Here is a 17,508-nt window from a genome sequence, read left to right on the forward strand (position 1 = left end):
CAGATAAAGTAATTCTCTTGAAACAAGTTCGGTTTCCAGAAGCTCCAAAGAATCCAAAATCCTTCCAGATCCCACCTTTGGCTGGTTTTGAACCGACGACCTTTGGTAAACCAATCCATGCTCTCACGAATAGCCATCTTGTTTTACCAATATACATTTAAAACAGAGTATGAACTGAACATTTCGTTTTGGAAAGCTGCAGGTTGTAAATGTTTATGAATGAAAAGGTCACTGCAGGTGAAGGTTTTAATCACAATAGAGTTGACTAGTTTTGTGGATTACAGCAATCAAACTGTCTCTTTATCCCATTTCACTTCACCCTGTCTATCTTCACATTCCCACGACAGCCTGACGTCTGTCTCAACTCCTGTTGGGCAGCAGAAGGGAGAAGTGGAGAGGTGACCATCAAACTGTCCAGGAGGGTGAAAATAATGGCCTTCACCATCGAGCACCTTCCAGTCTCAGCATCCCCGACTGGAAGCATCATCAGTGCTCCAAAGCACTTTGCGGTTTATGTATGTCAACCTTTCCTTGAGCTTAAACGGTGTGTTTAAGGTGCACCAAGAAATGCCATCACCTTGACATGTTGTGTGTTTGTATGCAGGGATTTGAAAGTGGACAGCCCAGACACACCACTTCGCTTGGAATACATAAATACCTGATGCATGGTGAACCAGTGCAGAGGTTTAAAGTGCAGGTGAGGGATCAATATGTGATTTATTGAGGAAATCTGTTGATAAGATCACGGTTGATAACAGTTTCAGGTGGGCACAGAGAGGAAATCCTCTCATTGAATTGGTATGCTTTAAATCACCAGTGAGGTAACCAGGTGATGGGAGTTTTGTCTACGTATTCACATGATGGGAATGAGCTCCAGTTGGACATCTCATTAGGTAGTTGGTGTGCTCATTTCCTCAAAATTGTTCTTCAGATATTCATGAACAACTCAAAGTAACAGCTTGTTTTCAGCACAGGTTTCATGAAAACTATAAATCCAACTCTTCTCTCCCCGATTCCTTTGTGACTTCCCATGTAGGTGGTTCCGAAAAGTCCTTTCAATATCATAAAGGTGAAACTACTCAACAACTGGGGACACCTTGACTACACAACATTGTACAGCTTCAAAGTTCATGGAGCAGGACATCGCTCCGGCATGAGAGATGGATGATCATGTTTACATCAGCATTCACGAAAGGCTGCAGAGTACGTTTACATATTAATGTTACTGTTTGATTGGTGCATTTGCTTGTGAATTTCGTGCCCCATTAACGGAAATCTTTAAATTCTTCATTCAAAGAGGGAACTGTTCCAGTACAGTGGAAAAAAGCAATTGTTGTCCCGATCCCGAAGACTTTGAGACCAGTTTGGAATAAACTCAGGCCAAAATCCTTGATTGATCAATTTGGAAAATTAGCTGAAACCTTTGCGACTCAATGGATAAGTTTGCCCTCATGGAAGTTTGTTTCATGAAACAACTTCCACCAAGGCCTCAATTTGCTCTCCAAGCGACTGTACTGCAGAAGGTTGAACATATGAAAATATTAGGTATTATCTCAGCTGATTTGAAGTTAAACTTTCACATTTGCAATATTGTCACCAGGACAAATGTAAAGTTGTTTATGTTGAAAATTATCAAAAAGTTTAACTTACCCATGGAAGATTTGATTACCATTTATAAAGGCCATGCTAGGTCACTTTTAGAGTATGCCATTCCAGTTTGGAATGGTGGTCTCGCAATCTGCCAAAGTAAGGAATTGGAACAGGTTCAGAAAAGGGCTCTCCGAATCATTATTGGACAATTTATACAGTGATCATGATCGGGCCCTTCAATTTTGCGATATTCAAACCTTGAAACAATGCAGGTTTGGAATTTGTTTGCGATTTGCAGGCCAATTGCTCATGTGTAATGAGTTTAGATATACACCTACAGACCTCAGGTAGGATATGACATTCATATTCATTCATTCATGCATTCAGACCTCAGGTAGGATATGACGCATTACTCTCTCAGAAATTAATCTCAATTCTTACAAACCATGTGTAAAAACCCAAACGTACAAAAACAGCGCCATACCGCACTTTAAGATTATTCGTGAATAATGTACAATGTGCTCCATTTTCACCCCTCAGCCCAAATTGGGCTAAGGGGTATTGTCGTCCGGGCGTCCATCAACTTTTGGTTTCCGTAAATTTCGAGCAGAACGGCTTGTCCGATTAAATCCATTTTTGCAGTGTTTGTTGGGGTTGAGTAGAGGAAGGGTCCTTTCGAAAATGGGCGCGCTGCGATTTTCAATATGGCCGCCACGGCAGCCATCTTGAAATTGGTTTCCGTCAATTTCAAGCAGAATGGCTTGTTCGATTAAATCCATTTTTGCAGTGTGTGTTGGGGTTCAGTAGAGGAAGGTTCCTTTCGAAAATGGGCGCGCTGCGATTTTTTAATGTGGCCGCCACAGCAGCCATCTTGAAATTGGTTTCCACCATGCATGGGCTGAGGGGTTACGCCCGCTTTGCGGTGCTATATATTTTTAAATGACGTCCTCTTCTAAGAATTTTATTCCTCACTATGGAGACATTTTGTTTTCGGGTCGTCCATCCGTGCATCCGTGTGTCCGTGATAGGTTTACGTTACCACGATAACTTTAGTATGGCTTGAAGGGATCGAAGTCAAACTTGGTACAGGTATGTATATGATTTAAGGATGAACTGATTAGATTTTGGGGTCATGAGGTCAAAGGTCAAGGGTCATGTTCGGGAAAACTCGTCTTGCCATGATAACGTGTGAACCAGTAATGGGATTTTGACCAAGGTTGGTCCAAGTTTGTATTATGATGCAAAGATGAACTGATTTGATTTTCGGGTCAAGAGGTCAAAAGGTCAGTCTAATATGTTTTCGTTATCACGATAATGAAAGAATGCCTGAAGGGAACTAAGTCAAACTTGGTACAAGTATGTGTAATGATGTAAGATTAAATGGATTTCATTATGGGGTTAAGAGGTCAAAGGTCAGAGGGTCCCTTTCGGTAAAAATTCTGTTACTGTGCTAACTTGTGCACTAGTGATGGGATTTTGACCAAACTTGGCACAAGTTTATACGATGATGAAAAGATGAACTGATTATATTGTGACATCAAAGGTCAGAGGTCATGTCAGGTAAAATGTGATACTTCAGAACAGCTGAAAAGAGATTTAAATCAAACTTGGTACAAGTATGTATAATTATGTAATAATGTGGGCGGAGGCATATTGGTCGACGTCACGACTTCGAAGAGTGCTGTTCTAGTTAACGTGGAAAGTAATTACATGCATATCGTTTGGTCATTGCATCTCAAAACTTGAAAAGATGAACTTATAAAACGGGTTGTGATGTCCAGGTGTCCTTCCGTCGGTACATCCGGTCATCTTAATTTCTTGCTATTCTTGCTACTCCATTATCACCTGGCTGATTATTTTGAAACTTCACACATGAATACAAGACAGTAGCCCGCACAATCATTCATGCTTTGATTTTTTTTGATTTCAGATCATGGGGGCTTCCAGGGGGTGAGGGGGGTTACCCCCTTCGGCTTCCTATCCTTACCTGTCCCTTATTGACCAACCAATTGCTCTGAAACCTGATTCACCCTTCTACTCGATGGTCCGCAGGATAGCCCATTCTTATATTTTCCTATTTTGGATCAGGGGCCCTCCTAGGGGATCAGGGGAGCTCCATGGGGGTTCCCCCAAATCAGCAGACTTCTAAATAAGAGATGCAGTAATTAATAACCAGACAACAATCGCTGGGATGAAAACCTCAAAACTACTCCGATATCGAAGCTTGAGAATGCCGCCCAATTGGCACTCGATTGTGTGTGTGTGTGTGTGTGTGTGTGTGTGTGTGTGTGTGTGTGTGTGTGTGTGTGTGTGTGTGTGTGTGTGTGTGTGTGTGTGTGTGTGTGTGTGTGTGTGTGTGTGTGTGTGTGAGAGATGAGAAGAGAAATAAAAACTAAAATGAACAGTTGTGGAAGGAAGAGGAATCGAGATATAATTGAAATTGTTTGACCCAGGTGGGAGATTAAGAAGATTCCTCATATTTATAGAGATGACGAGAGGGTTCTTTGTTTAATGGTGTTCTAATGTTGTGGTTGTTTTTCTTTTTTTCCCCCATTTCACCCTCTACATCCAACATGTTCATCTTCTTCAGATCTAGGACCTCTTCAGGTAAGGTCGATGATGAGATGATCCCAAATTGTGAATCCAATACCTGGGCCCAAGAAAGCTCATTAGGGAGAGGATTCTGCTTGGAGTTTTCTATTTTGATTCCTTTTGAAAACAGTATACCATTGTGTACATGAACACTCACCTGGTACTTACCATATTATAAATTTTCATCCAAACTGGGTAACGACATAGGTGGAGTCAGTGATCAATTGAACCCTCTGTTCGTAGGTTCAGCTCAGGTGGCGTTCACCCGACCAGAAACCGGAGGTGTGTGGATGGGTCGACTGCGCAACATCAACGTACCCTATTATGGTGGGATGTGCAGTCCTGCCAAGAGGAGTGCACGACTGAAGAGAACACCTGTGACCCAAGCCTGCTCAGAAACCCAAGCGTGGGAATCCAAGGGTTTTGGAGTTTTTGGAAGAGGAGAATTCGTGGTTTTCGTGGTTTTCAAAGGAGGAAGAAGGGCAAGGGTTGTGGGAGGATGACAAGGATTCCACATCAAGGTAAGAGAGAATATGGTGGGACAGGTCGGAGAGTAGGTGAGGAACAGGGTATGTGGGAAATATTAACTATTAAATAACTGTGATCATCTTGGAGTGAAATAAATCATAAAATCCCTTTTAGACCAACATATTTTGTTATTTATAAAGTTTATAAATAATATAATTTTAGTTCACAATGTCCATAACTAGATAGCGTGGGCCCATTGTAGCTAACATCTGCAAACCTACTCCTCCATCCCATAACTGACAACAACGCCAGAAGTTACAATCTGGTGAGAAAATATTACAGCTGTCCCTGTTTTGCTATTTTCAAGGCAGAAGAGAAGATGAGTTAGTTGAGTTATGGAGTTACTATGGGCATTTTTACCCCTCGGCTTCCTTCGCTTGCCCTATCATTTCATTTGTCCGACGACATCTTCCATCTGCTTGAAAGTCAGCTGACATCACCTTCCTCAGCCAACTTCTTCTTCTTAAGAAGCGCCAGAAGCCTGTGAAACATTCGTTGCCCCCAATGGACCCCAAATGCTATTGAGATCTTGCGTGGTTGCAATGCATGCACGGATTGGGGCGTCTTCACAGAAAGTTTCACATCAATGATGGTGAGGAGGGAAGAGTTCTGCCTCGATGGATCACAGTGTGAGACCAACCTCATGAGACTCGGGCGATTAGGGGGGGGGGGGGCGGTGGGGCGGCGTGGGGAGGCGGGAAGAGTTCTGCCTCCATGGCTCACATTGTGAGACCTACCTTTGGAGACTCGGGCCATTGGGGGGGGGGGGGGCGTGGGGACGGAGGGAAGAGTTCTGCCTCGATGGATCACAGTGTGAGACCGACCTCAGGAGACTCGGGCAGGGGGGTGGGAAGAGTTCTGCCTAGATGGCTTACAGTGTGAGACCTACCTTTGGAGACTCGGGCGATTGGGGGGGGGGGGGGGGAGAGTTCTTCCTCGATGGCTCACAGTGTGAGACCGACCTCAGGAGACTCGGGCAGGGGGGTCAGAAGAGTTCTGCCTCGATGGCTCACAGTGTGAGACGTACCTAAGGAGACTCAGGCAGGGGGGTGGGAAGAGTTCTGCCTAGATGGCTTACAGTGTGAGACCTACCTTTGGAGACTCGGGCGATTGGGGGGGGGGGGCATGGGGAGGGGGGAAGAGTTCTGCTGAGATGGCTCACAATGTGAGACCTACCGAAGGAGACTCGGGCGATGGTTGTTGGGCGGCGTGGGGATGGGGGAAGAGTTCTGCCTCGATGGCTCACAGTGTGAGACCTACCTAAGGAGACTCGGGCGATTGGGGGTGGGGGGGGGGGGAGGGAAGAGTTCTTCCTCTTTGGCTTGTTGTGAAAAACCAATCGAGTCCACAACTTTAGTCCATCTGTTGGTTTAATTCCATTAAGACCATGACATCATTCTGTAAATACAGGAAATGCAATAGGAATAAGGTTTGGCATCACATAGGTCAATCCATAACATTCAATGCAAGCAAGCTTAATATTCTATGCAGGCGTACCGTTAGCGAGTCTACTAGGTGTAACATGTCACAGGAGAAGTCCCCTGAGCACCGGCCGCATGTCGCAGGAGTGGCCTTGAGTCGCGGACGTCTGAGGTCTTATAGACGCCGCTCAGCGGTTTAAGTGAGCATCACACCTGGGTTCAACTTTGGTACATTTTCACTACATTCTCCCCGCCGTTAGAACTATACTGCCGCTAGGCAGGAAGCGAACGCGCGTCAGCATTAATTGATTGAGGAAGTCATTATATTATTATTGGGGTGTCAAAGAAATATTTCCCTATTGATTCTTGTCTTTGTGCAATTGTTTTATGTTTCGCTATGCATTATGTTTTGCACTCTGTCAAAGGGCGTCCTTAGGGCTTCCTGAAAGGCGCTATATAAAATAAATCCATTATTATTATTACAGGTCAGTCGGTCCATCCATAGCGGTCAGGGTGGCGAATTACCCTGCCAGCACAGGTTCGGAAACTACCGGGTACGACATCCCCAAGCCCGGAGTCCCCTGCTTCGGAGTAGCCGCTGGAGGAAGGTGGCGGAGGGGCACCTCAGTGCCTTCAGGCAGGGGTCTATGAGGCGAAGGGAGGGACGGCAGATGTTCCCTAGGCGCACTCATAGCCTGGTTAGCAGTCATGTCCGATACCGGCAGACGATGGGCCCGTGGGTCACAATAGTCTAGTCTTACAGTGGGGTCGTCGGCACAGTAGCTAGATAGGATAAGTTGTACCTTGTCGAAGAGCGAATTTCCATTCGTCGCAATGCAACACATTACAGGAAGATGTGTCGATGTGTAAATCAGTAAGCCTCTTTACAGTAAGCTGTAACAGTAAGTAAGATTACATGACAGGAAGCCATTACAGTAAGTCCATTACAGTAAGTCTGTACCTGACTAGGCTCCCAAGGGTACATGGTCGATCCATGTTAGGTCGATGAGAGAATCGATGAGAGCCATTCGGAGCCATAACGAGAGTTACTCGATACCGGCAGCGGCCCTTCTTGAAATCACGAGACTCGAGCGCCCTCTGACGGCAGCTCATACGAATTACAAACTCTTGCTTCGGCCCGTGAAACTACCGTTGGCAGCGATCCTTCTCACGAGACTCGAGCGCCCTCTGACGGCAGCACGTACGAATTACAAGCTCCGGCAAATATACGTTTGCCACGAGCGCCCTCCGAAGGCTGCCTGAACGACCGGCAAACTGCAGTCGGCGTGGGAACCGCAACCGAGTATGGCAGATTACGACGACGCACAAAACGACCGAAACGCGCCTCCCCAGCGAAGCGCGCAGAACCTCCACGATGCATACGGCAATCCTGTCCTGCAGTACAGTGCTCGGAGGATCGAAGAAGATCGGCTATACCGGCTACCGAGAGAACGTCCCGGATGGATTGTCCATCCAATGACCGTCCTATTGACATACCGAGAGGATGTCCCGGATGGATGGATTGTCCCATTGACAAACCGAGAAGAAGATCGGCTATACCGGCGACCGAGAGAACGTCCATGGACTCAAAGCGAGAGAATGTCCTGGATGGATTGTCCATCATCTCACCCCCTCACACATCCACCCCCCCCCCCTTTTTATTTTGAGATAGCAGCCGCGCGCCGCGTACCGAGGTCGAGCGACCTTCACAGTCTGGGTCAGAGGGAAATGGAATCAGGCAGCGGCCGGGCGAGGCGTCTCGCAGTCTCGAAATGTGTCGTGGAGGCGAGCCAAGAGCCCTGTCCTAGAAGCAACAAGCCCAGAGTCAAGGGCGAACAGGCAGGACGGTGCCCTCGTGGCTTGCTCAGGAGACAAGGGAGTCGGGCGCAACGCTCAATGTTACCATCTCATGGGGTCACCGTGTACTCCCAAATGCCTCATGGTCTTATCGATTAACGGCATAAGTCCCCAAATGCCTCCTGGTCTTATCGATTAACGGCATAAGTCCTCGATGTTGGCAAGTCGCCCTCGAATGCCGCCACGTTATGACACGCACGTTCGTGCTGGGGCGGTCAGGTTGAGTATTTCCGCTATCTGTAGAGGTACCAAGGTAGACGAACTCTGATGACGCAAGCGCGTGAAGCAGGCAATTACGTTAATGGTGCAGTAGGGCAAACGCGTGATTAGTCGATGACGTCATCAATTGGTTCGGGCGCGTGCGGGCGGGTTTGACGGCGATTCGCCCCGTCCTCGGATTCCTGGAGCGGAGTTCCAGCTGAGCGGTATCCCCAGACGGAGTAAAGTGGCACACCGAAATCTATAGTCTCGCGTCCATTGGGCACCAGCATTCGAGCGGGCTCGAGATTGGTGTACTGAATACGAACCCGGCCGACGAGTGGATTGTATTATCTATGGCGCACTGCGTTTGAGGGAAAACCGAAAGTCGAGCTCGGCCCGTTGAACCAGTGCGGCACGCCGAGTCGAGTGGGCGAGCACGCCGAGTCGAGTGGGCGAGCACGCTTGACAGCGATAGACTGCACGTCCTGAAGTAGCATCTCGTTTGATAGCTTTCGGGCCAAAAGATCGAATACATATCACGTCCTGAAGTAGCGTCTCTTTTGATAGCTTTCGGGCCAAAGGATCGAATACATATCACGTCCTGAAGTAGCGTCTCGTTAGATAGCTTTCGGGCCGTGTTTTGTCCGGAGTTTAGACATAGTTAGTCATATAGAATACATATGGTATATGATCATCTAGCTTAATGCGAATCGACTAGCATCGAATACATATCACGTCCTGAAGTAGCGTCTCGTTCGATAGCTTTCGGGCCGTGTTTTGTCCGGAGTTAGACATAGTTAGTCATATAGAATACATCGCGCTATGGTATATGATCATCTAGCTTAATGCGACCTTCCCCCGGTAGTGCCCGAGCGCTGTGAAAGTCTATGAAGGTCCCGCTCGACGTCCTTAGAAACTCATCCGTGCTGCGGCGAGTCCTCGAATGGTGCCAAGCGAGCCTCTTGCCAAGCGAGCTTCATGCATTGAGGCGATTCCGGGCAGCGGAGTTCGCCGGCCTCGTTGAGTAGCCACGCGTAGGTGGGATTCCGACCAGCAGCAATCGGGGCCGCCGGCCTCGCAGGGTACGGCCTGCGAGGGGAATCGCATACGATTCGCGTGTAGGAGGTGATTCCAACGAGCAGCGATCAGAATCGCCGGCCCCACAGAGTAGTGCCCGCGATGGGCGCAGTGCGCGATTCGCGCGTAGGAGGTGATTCCACCGAGCAGCGATTGGTCAGGTTGTGCCCGCGATGGGCGCAGCACGCGATTCGCGCGTAGGAGGTGATTCCACCGAGCAGCGATTGGTCGGGTTGTGCCCGCGATGGGCACAGTGCGCGATTCGCGCGTAGGAGGTGATTCCACCGAGCAGCGATTGGTCGGGTTGTGCCCGCGATGGGCGCAGTGCGCGATTCACGCGTAGGAGGTGATTCCACCGAGCAGCGATTGGTCGGGTTGTGCCCGCGATGGGCGCAGTGCACGATTCGCGCGTAGGAGGTGATTCCACCGAGCAGCGAGTCGATTGAGCGACCAGGGGCCCGTGTGGAGGGACCCTGTCCATCAAAGCCGGGTAAGGCGCCGTGGTCCGAGCTCGGCTCGTAGGCTCTGCAATGAGCCCATTCAAGGTCGCGCGCGGCCGCGAGCCGCGTGCGGTTTTCCGGCACACTTTTGCGTAGTGCCCCTTTTGCGAGCACAAATGGCATATGGCGTCCCGAGCTGGACACACTGTCCGGAGATGTCTTTGTCCCCCACAGAAGTAACATGTGGCTCCGCGTAAGGCCTTGGGTCTGGTCGTAGCAGCAGCCATCAGGACCGGATCCTCCTCTGGAGCATCCTGGAGTTCCGCGAGCAGTTCCGCTCCCTCGGCGGTAGCACTCTCCGGCCGTGCGTGTAGCGAGGTTCCCGCCAAGAGGCGCGTGCGATCATAGGCGTTCGACTGCAACCACGCTTCAGTGTGTACCTTTCCTTGCTCGAGTGCCGCCGTGAAGGTCAGGTCGGTCTTCTCCAGGAGTTTGGAGCCTTAGGTCGTACGTCGCACATTGTGCAATACTGTTGTACCCCTTGTAGACGACTTTGGAGTGCAGCGTTGCTAGCTTCGCGGCAGCCGTCGGCTCGGTCTCAGGCTCAGCGAAATGGTTCTCCATAGTTTCAGCCAGTGCTTCAGTTGCAATCCACCATCCGAGGCTTGCGGGTCGGCGCAGAATTGTGTGACCAACAGCGTCTTGTTGCCAGCCATGTCCGTAGATCGTTATAGTCCGTCAGGTACGACCACAAAATTGAGCCACCGGTACCACTCGGGGTGGCCAAATTTCATGGGTACCATCTGAAAGCTCTGCTATTCAGGAACACATTTCTGCCTGGTAGCAGTCTGAAAGTAGCAGCTTTCACCCTGAAATATGATGTTGAAAAGGCCCCCTATTGGTTCGATTTTTAGCAATATGTATATATCTGGTACAGACATACGAGGCTTCCGATGATCACATGTAAGCTCTTGCAAACAGTTTATTTTGAATTTACAGCCACCATACATTACACTGTAATCGTCATCATCAAAATGAAAATAACTTGACTTTTCGTCAAAATAAATGAATTAATTTCATCAAAATAAATGCACATAATCATGGAAATCATGAGCATCATCAATTGCAGAGGAATAATTAATAAAGATCAAGTTCATCCACATCATCAGCATCATCCTGCACACAACCCTGTCCTCTCCCTCCTCAGATGGCTGGTTGTCACATACGATGTAAGCTTTCAAGTTCTGTTTTCAGCCTCACATTCTCTTTTGCAAGGTCATACTTGCTGAGGTTCTCAGGAAAGATTAGCAATTTTCCTTTGCTGTCAGGAAATATGTGAAGAGTATTGCCAAATTCAGCCTGTAGTTTTCGACGTATGTGATTTTTAGTAGAGTCTTTAATTGCAGACACCTCATGAGCAAACATATATGTTACCAGAAGACGAGTCAGCTCAGTTAGTGGGACAATCCGTGGAGACTGAAACAAGTCTTGTCTTATGTGTTGGAATATGATGTGATGTAGCTTCAGCTAGCTTTTATCGAGCATCAGTATCACTTTCCGCTGTGTCTTCTTTATGAGCTGGGTTCTGAAGGTCTTTGGTATTGGTGTAGAGCCTGTAGCACGATTTATGGTATCAAGCCTCAGCAGCAACAAGTTCTCTTGTTGCCACAGCAAGAACACGTGTGTCCTGTCTCTGCATAGCGATGTTGCGAATCGTAGCATCAGCTTGAAGCTCTATACACTTTGTCAGTGGTTCTCTTGTTCGTGTTCCTTTAATGTACTTTTAAGTTTTCCCATGTGGACTGAATATGCAAACTTTATCCATCACAGTTGAGCTTGAAGATGATGTTGACTGATGCAAACATATTTGCTTTTTCTCAACTTCATCTTTTTTTGTTGCTTCAAGTCCCGTTTCATAGTGAAGAGCTTCCCACATTTCAGATGTTTTGTTTTGTATGCAGTTTTGAGGCTTTTGTATGCAGTTTTGAGGCTTTTGTGTGCAGTTTTGAGGCTTTTGTGTGCAGTTTTGAGGCTTTTGTATGCAGTTTTGAGGCTTTTGTATGCAGTTTTGAGGCTTTTGTATGCAGTTTTGAGGCTTTTGTATGCAGTTTTGAGGCTTTTGTATGCAGTTTTGAGGCTTTTGTATGCAGTTTTGAGGCTTTTGTATGCAGTTTTGAGGCTTTTGTATGCAGTTTTGAGGCTTTTGTATGCAGTTTTGAGGCTTTTGTATGCAGTTTTGAGGCTTTTGTATGCAGTTTTGAGGCTTTTGTATGCAGTTTTGAGGCTTTTGTATGCAGTTTTGAGGCTTTTGTATGCAGTTTTGAGGCTTTTGTATGCAGTTTTGAGGCTTTTGTATGCAGTTTTGAGGCTTTTGTATGCAGTTTTGAGGCTTTTGTATGCAGTTTTGAGGCTTTTGTATGCAGTTTTGAGGCTTTTGTATGCAGTTTTGAGGCTTTTGTATGCAGTTTTGAGGCTTTTGTATGCAGTTTTGAGGCTTTTGTATGCAGTTTTGAGGCTTTTGTATGCAGTTTTGAGGCTTTTGTATGCAGTTTTGAGGCTTTTGTATGCAGTTTTGAGGCTTTTGTATGCAGTTTTGAGGCTTTTGTATGCAGTTTTGAGGCTTTTGTGTGCAGTTTTGAGGCTTTTGTGTGCAGTTTTGAGGCTTTTGTGTGCAGTTTTGAGGCTTTTGTATGCAGTTTTGAGGCTTTTGTATGCAGTTTTGAGGCTTTTGTATGCAGTTTTGAGGCTTTTGTATGCAGTTTTGAGGCTTTTGTATGCAGTTTTGAGGCTTTTGTATGCAGTTTTGAGGCTTTTGTATGCAGTTTTGAGGCTTTTGTATGCAGTTTTGAGGCTTTTGTATGCAGTTTTGAGGCTTTTGTATGCAGTTTTGAGGCTTTTGTATGCAGTTTTGAGGCTTTTTGTATGCAGTTTTGAGGCTTTTGTGTGCAGTTTTGAGGCTTTTGTGTGCAGTTTTGAGGCTTTTGTGTGCAGTTTTGAGGCTTTTGTATGCAGTGTTGAGGCTTTTCTATGCAGTTTTGAGGCTGCATATATAAAAGTTTGAGGCCACATGCATATATAAAATGTTATATGTGCTGCCAACTGGTCAGTAGGAAAAGGTAGCGAAAAACCTGATTTTCTGAAAGTGATGTTTCATGACATCGTCATAGGCCACAAACATATACGTTTTTTAACATGAAAGCTGTGGATTTGACACTGCTACCAGAGATGTTTGTTATAGGTGCGGAAAATGCTTTCAAATGACACCAATGAACCTAGGCCTCCTTTTTGGTACCGATGGACCCCTCTACCTGACGGACTATTAATGGAATTAAGTGTTGTGAAAAACCAATCGAGTCCACAACTTTAGTCCATCTGTTGGTTTAATTCCATTAAGACCTTGACATCATTCTGTAAATACAGAAAATGCAATAGGAATAAGGTTTGGCATCACATAGGTCAATCCATAACATTCAATGCAAGCAAGCTTAATATTCTATGCAGGCGTACCGTTAGCGAGTCTACTAGATGTAACATGTCACAGGAGAAGTCCCCTGAGCACCGGCCGCATGACGCAGGAGTGGCCTTGAGTCGCGGACGTCCGAGGTCTTATAGACGCCGCTCAGCGGTTTAAGTGAGCATCACACCTGGGTTCAACTTTGGTACATTTTCACGACATGGCTCACAGTGTGAGACCGACCTAAGGAGACACGGGCGATTGGGGGGGGGGGGGGCGGCGTGGGGAGGGGGGAGGATTTCTGCCTCAATGGCTCACAGTGTGAGACCTACCGAAGGAGACTCGGGCAGGGGGGTGGGAAGAGTTCTGCCGAGATGGCTCACAGTGTGAGCTCTACCTCAGGAGACTCGGGTGATTGGAGGGGGGGGCGTGGGGAGGGGGGACGAGTTCTGCCTCGATGGCTCACAGTGAGACCTACCTAAGGAGACTCGGGGGTTGGGGGGGTTGCGTGAGGAGTGGGGAAGAGTTGTGCCTCGATCGCTCACCATGTGAGACCTACCGAAGGAGACTCGGGCGATTGAGGAGAGGGGACCGTGGGGAGGGGGGAAGAGTTTTGCCTCGATGGCTCACAGTGTGAGACCTACCGAAGGAGACTCGGGCAGGCGGGTGGGAAGGGTTCTGCCTCGATCGCTCACAGTGTGAGACCTACCTAAGGAGACTCGGGCAGGGGGGTGGGAAGAGTTCTGCCTCGATGGCTCACAAGGTGAGACCTACTGAAGGAGACTCGGGCGATTTGGGGGGGGCGGCGTGTGGAGGGGGGAAGAGTTCTGCCTGGAAGGCTCACAGTTTGAGACCTACCGGAGGAGACTCGTGCAGGGGGGTGGGAAGAGTTCTGCCGAGATGGCTCACAGTGTGAGACCTACCTAAGGAGACCCGGCGATTGGGGGGGGGGGGGCGTGGGGAGGGGGGAATAGTTCTGCCTCAATGGCTCACAGTGTGAGACCAACCTCATGAGACTCCGGCGGTTGAGGGCGGGGGAGGCATGGGGAGGGGGGAAGAGTTCTGCCTCAATGGCTCCCAGTGTGAAACCTACCGAAGGACACTCAGGCAGGGGGGTGGGAAGAGTTCTGCCTAGATGGCTCACAGTGTGAGACCTACCTAAGCAGACTCGGGCGATTGGGGGGGGGGGGGGGTTGGGAGGGCGTGGGGAGGGGGGAATAGTTCTGCCTCGATGGCTCACAATGTGTGACCTACCTAAGGAGATTCGGGCGATTGAGGAGAGGGGAGCGTGGGGAGGGGGGAAGAGTTTTGCCTCGATGGCTCACAGTGTGAGACCAACCTCATGAGACTCCGGCGATTGAGGGGGGGGGGGTGGCATGGGGAGGGGGGAAGAGTTCTGACTCGATGGCTCACAGTGTGAGACCAACCTCATGAGACTCTGGCGATTGAGGGGGGGGCATGGGGAGGGGGGAAGAGTTTTGCCTCGATGGCTCACAGTGTGAGACCTACCTAAGCAGACTCGGGCGATTGGGGGGGGGGGGGTTGGGAGGGCATGGGGAGGGGGGAAGAGTTTTGCCTCGATTGCTCACAGTGTGAGACCTACCTCAGGAGACTCGGGCGATTGGGGAGGGGCGGGGGAGAGGGGGGAAGAGTTCTCCCTCGATGGCTCACATTGTGAGACTCACCTTTCGAGACTCGGGCGATTGGGGAGGGGCGGGGGAGAGGGGGGAAGAGTTCTGCCTCGATGGCTCACATTGTGAGACCTACCTAAGGAGACTCGGGCGATTGGGGGGGGGCAGCGTGGGGAGGGGGGAAGAGTTCTGCCTCGATGGCTCACATTGTGAGACCTACCTGAGGAGACTCGGGCAGGGGGGAGGGGGAAGAGTTCTACCCAGATGGCTCACAGTGTGAGACCTTCCGAAGGAGACTCAGGCAGGGGGGAGGGGGAAGAGTTCTGCCCAGATGGCTCACAGTGTGAGGCCTTCCGAAGGAGACTCGGTCGATTTGAGGGGGAGGGGCGTGGTGAGGAGAGACGAGTTCTACCTCAATGACTCACAGTGTGAGACCGACCGAAGGAGACTCGGGCATGGGGGGGAAGAGTTCTGCCTGGATGGCTGACAATGTGAGACCGACCTGAGGAGACTCGGGCATGGGGGAGGGGGAAGAGTTCTGCCCAGATGGCTCACATTGTGAGACCTACCGAAGGAGACTCGGGCAGGGGGGAGGGGGAAGCGTTCTGCCCAGATGGCTCACAGTGTGAGACCTACCTCAGGAGACTCAGGCAGGGGGGAGGGGGAAGAGTTCTGCCCAGATGGCTCACAGTGTGAGACCTTCCGAGGGAGACTCGGTCGATTGGAGGGGGGGGCGTGGGTTTGGGGGGAAGAGTTCTGCCTCAATGGCTCACTGTGTGAGACCTCCCTAAGGAGACTCGGGCGATTGGGGGAGGGGACGTGGGTTTGGGGGGAAGAGTTCTGCCTCAATGGCTCACTGTGTGAGACCTCCCTAAGGAGACTCGGGCAGGGGGGAGGGGGAAGCGTTCTGCCCAGATGGCTCACAGTGTGAGACCTTCCGAAGGAGGCTCGGGCAGGGGTGTGGGAAGAGTTCTGCCAAGATGGCTCGCAGTGTGAGACCTTCCTGAGGGGACGGGTGGTTGGGGGGAGGGGGGAGTGGGGAAGAGTTCTGCCAAGATGGCTCACAATGTGAGACCTACCGAAGAAGACTCGGGGAATTTGGGAAAATCAGGAAGAGTTTTGCCTTGGAGACTCAAAAGGTGGGTTCCATTTTGGATAGTTGAAAAGTGGGTTCTCCCAAGAAGACTCTGGGTTCTAAACATATCAGTCATTCTTCCTTGGATGGTGCTTGATGAGAGTTAAATTCAATTGGTTCAAAAATATAATTGAATGATTTCTTACTTATTTCGACATTAGTTAAGTAATCCTTTTTTTTTTTTTTTCAGCAATATCAAGACAGTGCTGGGAAGACCTGGGATTTCTTGAGACATTTACGATACATCTGCGTCCCTCTTTCTACTTCTTCATACTTGAAAGAACTGCAAATTCACTCACGAGTCAGAACTGGAAGAGAAGAAGAAGAAAAAACGTTGTTGCGTTGAAATACTCTTTTGGATTATCTATAATTCACCCTGTATTATTTATTATTCAACTGTTGAAATAAAACAATTTGAACTTTTTAAAACAAAAATTTGTGTAAAAATGATCTTGGGATTAGGGTTGAGCTTGGGGTGTGAGGGTTGGGTTTGGATTTGAATGTGAGGGTTGGCGTTGGGTTTGGGGCGTGAGGGTTAGGGTTACTATTGGGTTGGATTTTAATGTGAGAGTTATAGGCCGTGGACAGTCCGAAGGAAAGGGGCTCGAAAACACTTTTCGTTCCGAGAAAAAAGTGTGACTTGAACTTTTGACTGCTGATAGACAAATATATGTTGGAGTGTGGGGAAAAAGTTCTCCACAATATCCTTCCCCAGGAAAACAGTGAGCAGTCAAAGTTGGGTGCCAGGGTCAGAAAAGCAACTTTTTGGCATTTTCCCCATTTTCATGCCCCTATAGCTCCTCGAATATGCACCTGAAAGCTTCACCTGTCCAGGGGCCATCAGACACAGCAACGTAGCTCACAAATCAGAAGAATTGACCATGCAAACGCTTTATTCTAAAAATTATGAAAACTGCAACAAGGCTCACTGCAAGGCTGCAACTGCTCAGAAAAATCACGATTTTCTCGAATCCTCTTCGTTTTTACGAGGCTGTGTCTGCCTCAAATATTGATACAGATATACTAAATGAGTCAAAACAGGGCGTAGTGCCATCTTACACTGAAGAAATATCATGGTCATTCACTGGTTAGTGTGTATGTTACAAAGGATGCATTTGGGTATTTCGTGCGAGTGATAACATTGTTCGTACAAGTACTGATTATTTCGACTTTGAGAAGGCTTCATTTTCCACAGCAATAGACCTCAAGATTCGAAATTGAACACAGTAATACAATCACCTGTTGACTTCACATGAATGTAATGCCAACATCATACTCGGACTAATTGGGGCTAGGTGACCACAGTAATTAGCTACTTCATCAGTAAAAGACAGATAAAGCTTATCATCATCTTTGATAATCTGCACACAAGTACGGAAATGGAACAGTGGTACTGATAACTATACATCATGTTCTACAAATCAAAGTCTTTTCAGAGTTATCTTCATAAAATGACTAATTAAGACAGGACAATCAGCTTAATTATCTCTCTAAACAATATCTCTCTACGCTAAAGACTGAACTCTCAAACCTGTCTAACTCCAAATCCTGGTGGCATGTGGTCAAATCTGTATCTGGTGTT

The 17,508-nt window shown here is 48.3% G+C and overlaps 1 protein-coding gene across 2 annotated transcripts in view; it reads left to right on the forward strand.

Moving 5' to 3' along the window:
- LOC137433595 (SUN domain-containing protein 1) overlaps positions 1-16,351 on the forward strand; it is a 56,491-nt gene extending 40,140 nt beyond the window's left edge. For both annotated transcript variants that reach the window (XM_078785852.1, XM_078785851.1), the window contains exons 8-12: positions 348-515; positions 605-697; positions 1,037-1,203; positions 4,400-4,703; positions 16,117-16,351. In XM_078785852.1, the coding sequence (XP_078641978.1) occupies positions 348-515; positions 605-697; positions 1,037-1,168 (393 nt within the window). In that variant the 3' untranslated portion in view covers positions 1,169-1,203; positions 4,400-4,703; positions 16,117-16,351. The remainder of the gene's footprint in view (positions 1-347; positions 516-604; positions 698-1,036; positions 1,204-4,399; positions 4,704-16,116) is intronic.
- Positions 16,352-17,508: the final 1,157 nt, after the last annotated feature.

This window comes from Myxine glutinosa, chromosome 10 (genome assembly GCF_964187855.1).
Source record: "Myxine glutinosa chromosome 10, kmMyxGlut1.1, whole genome shotgun sequence".
NCBI classification, from domain to species: domain Eukaryota; kingdom Metazoa; phylum Chordata; class Myxini; order Myxiniformes; family Myxinidae; genus Myxine; species Myxine glutinosa.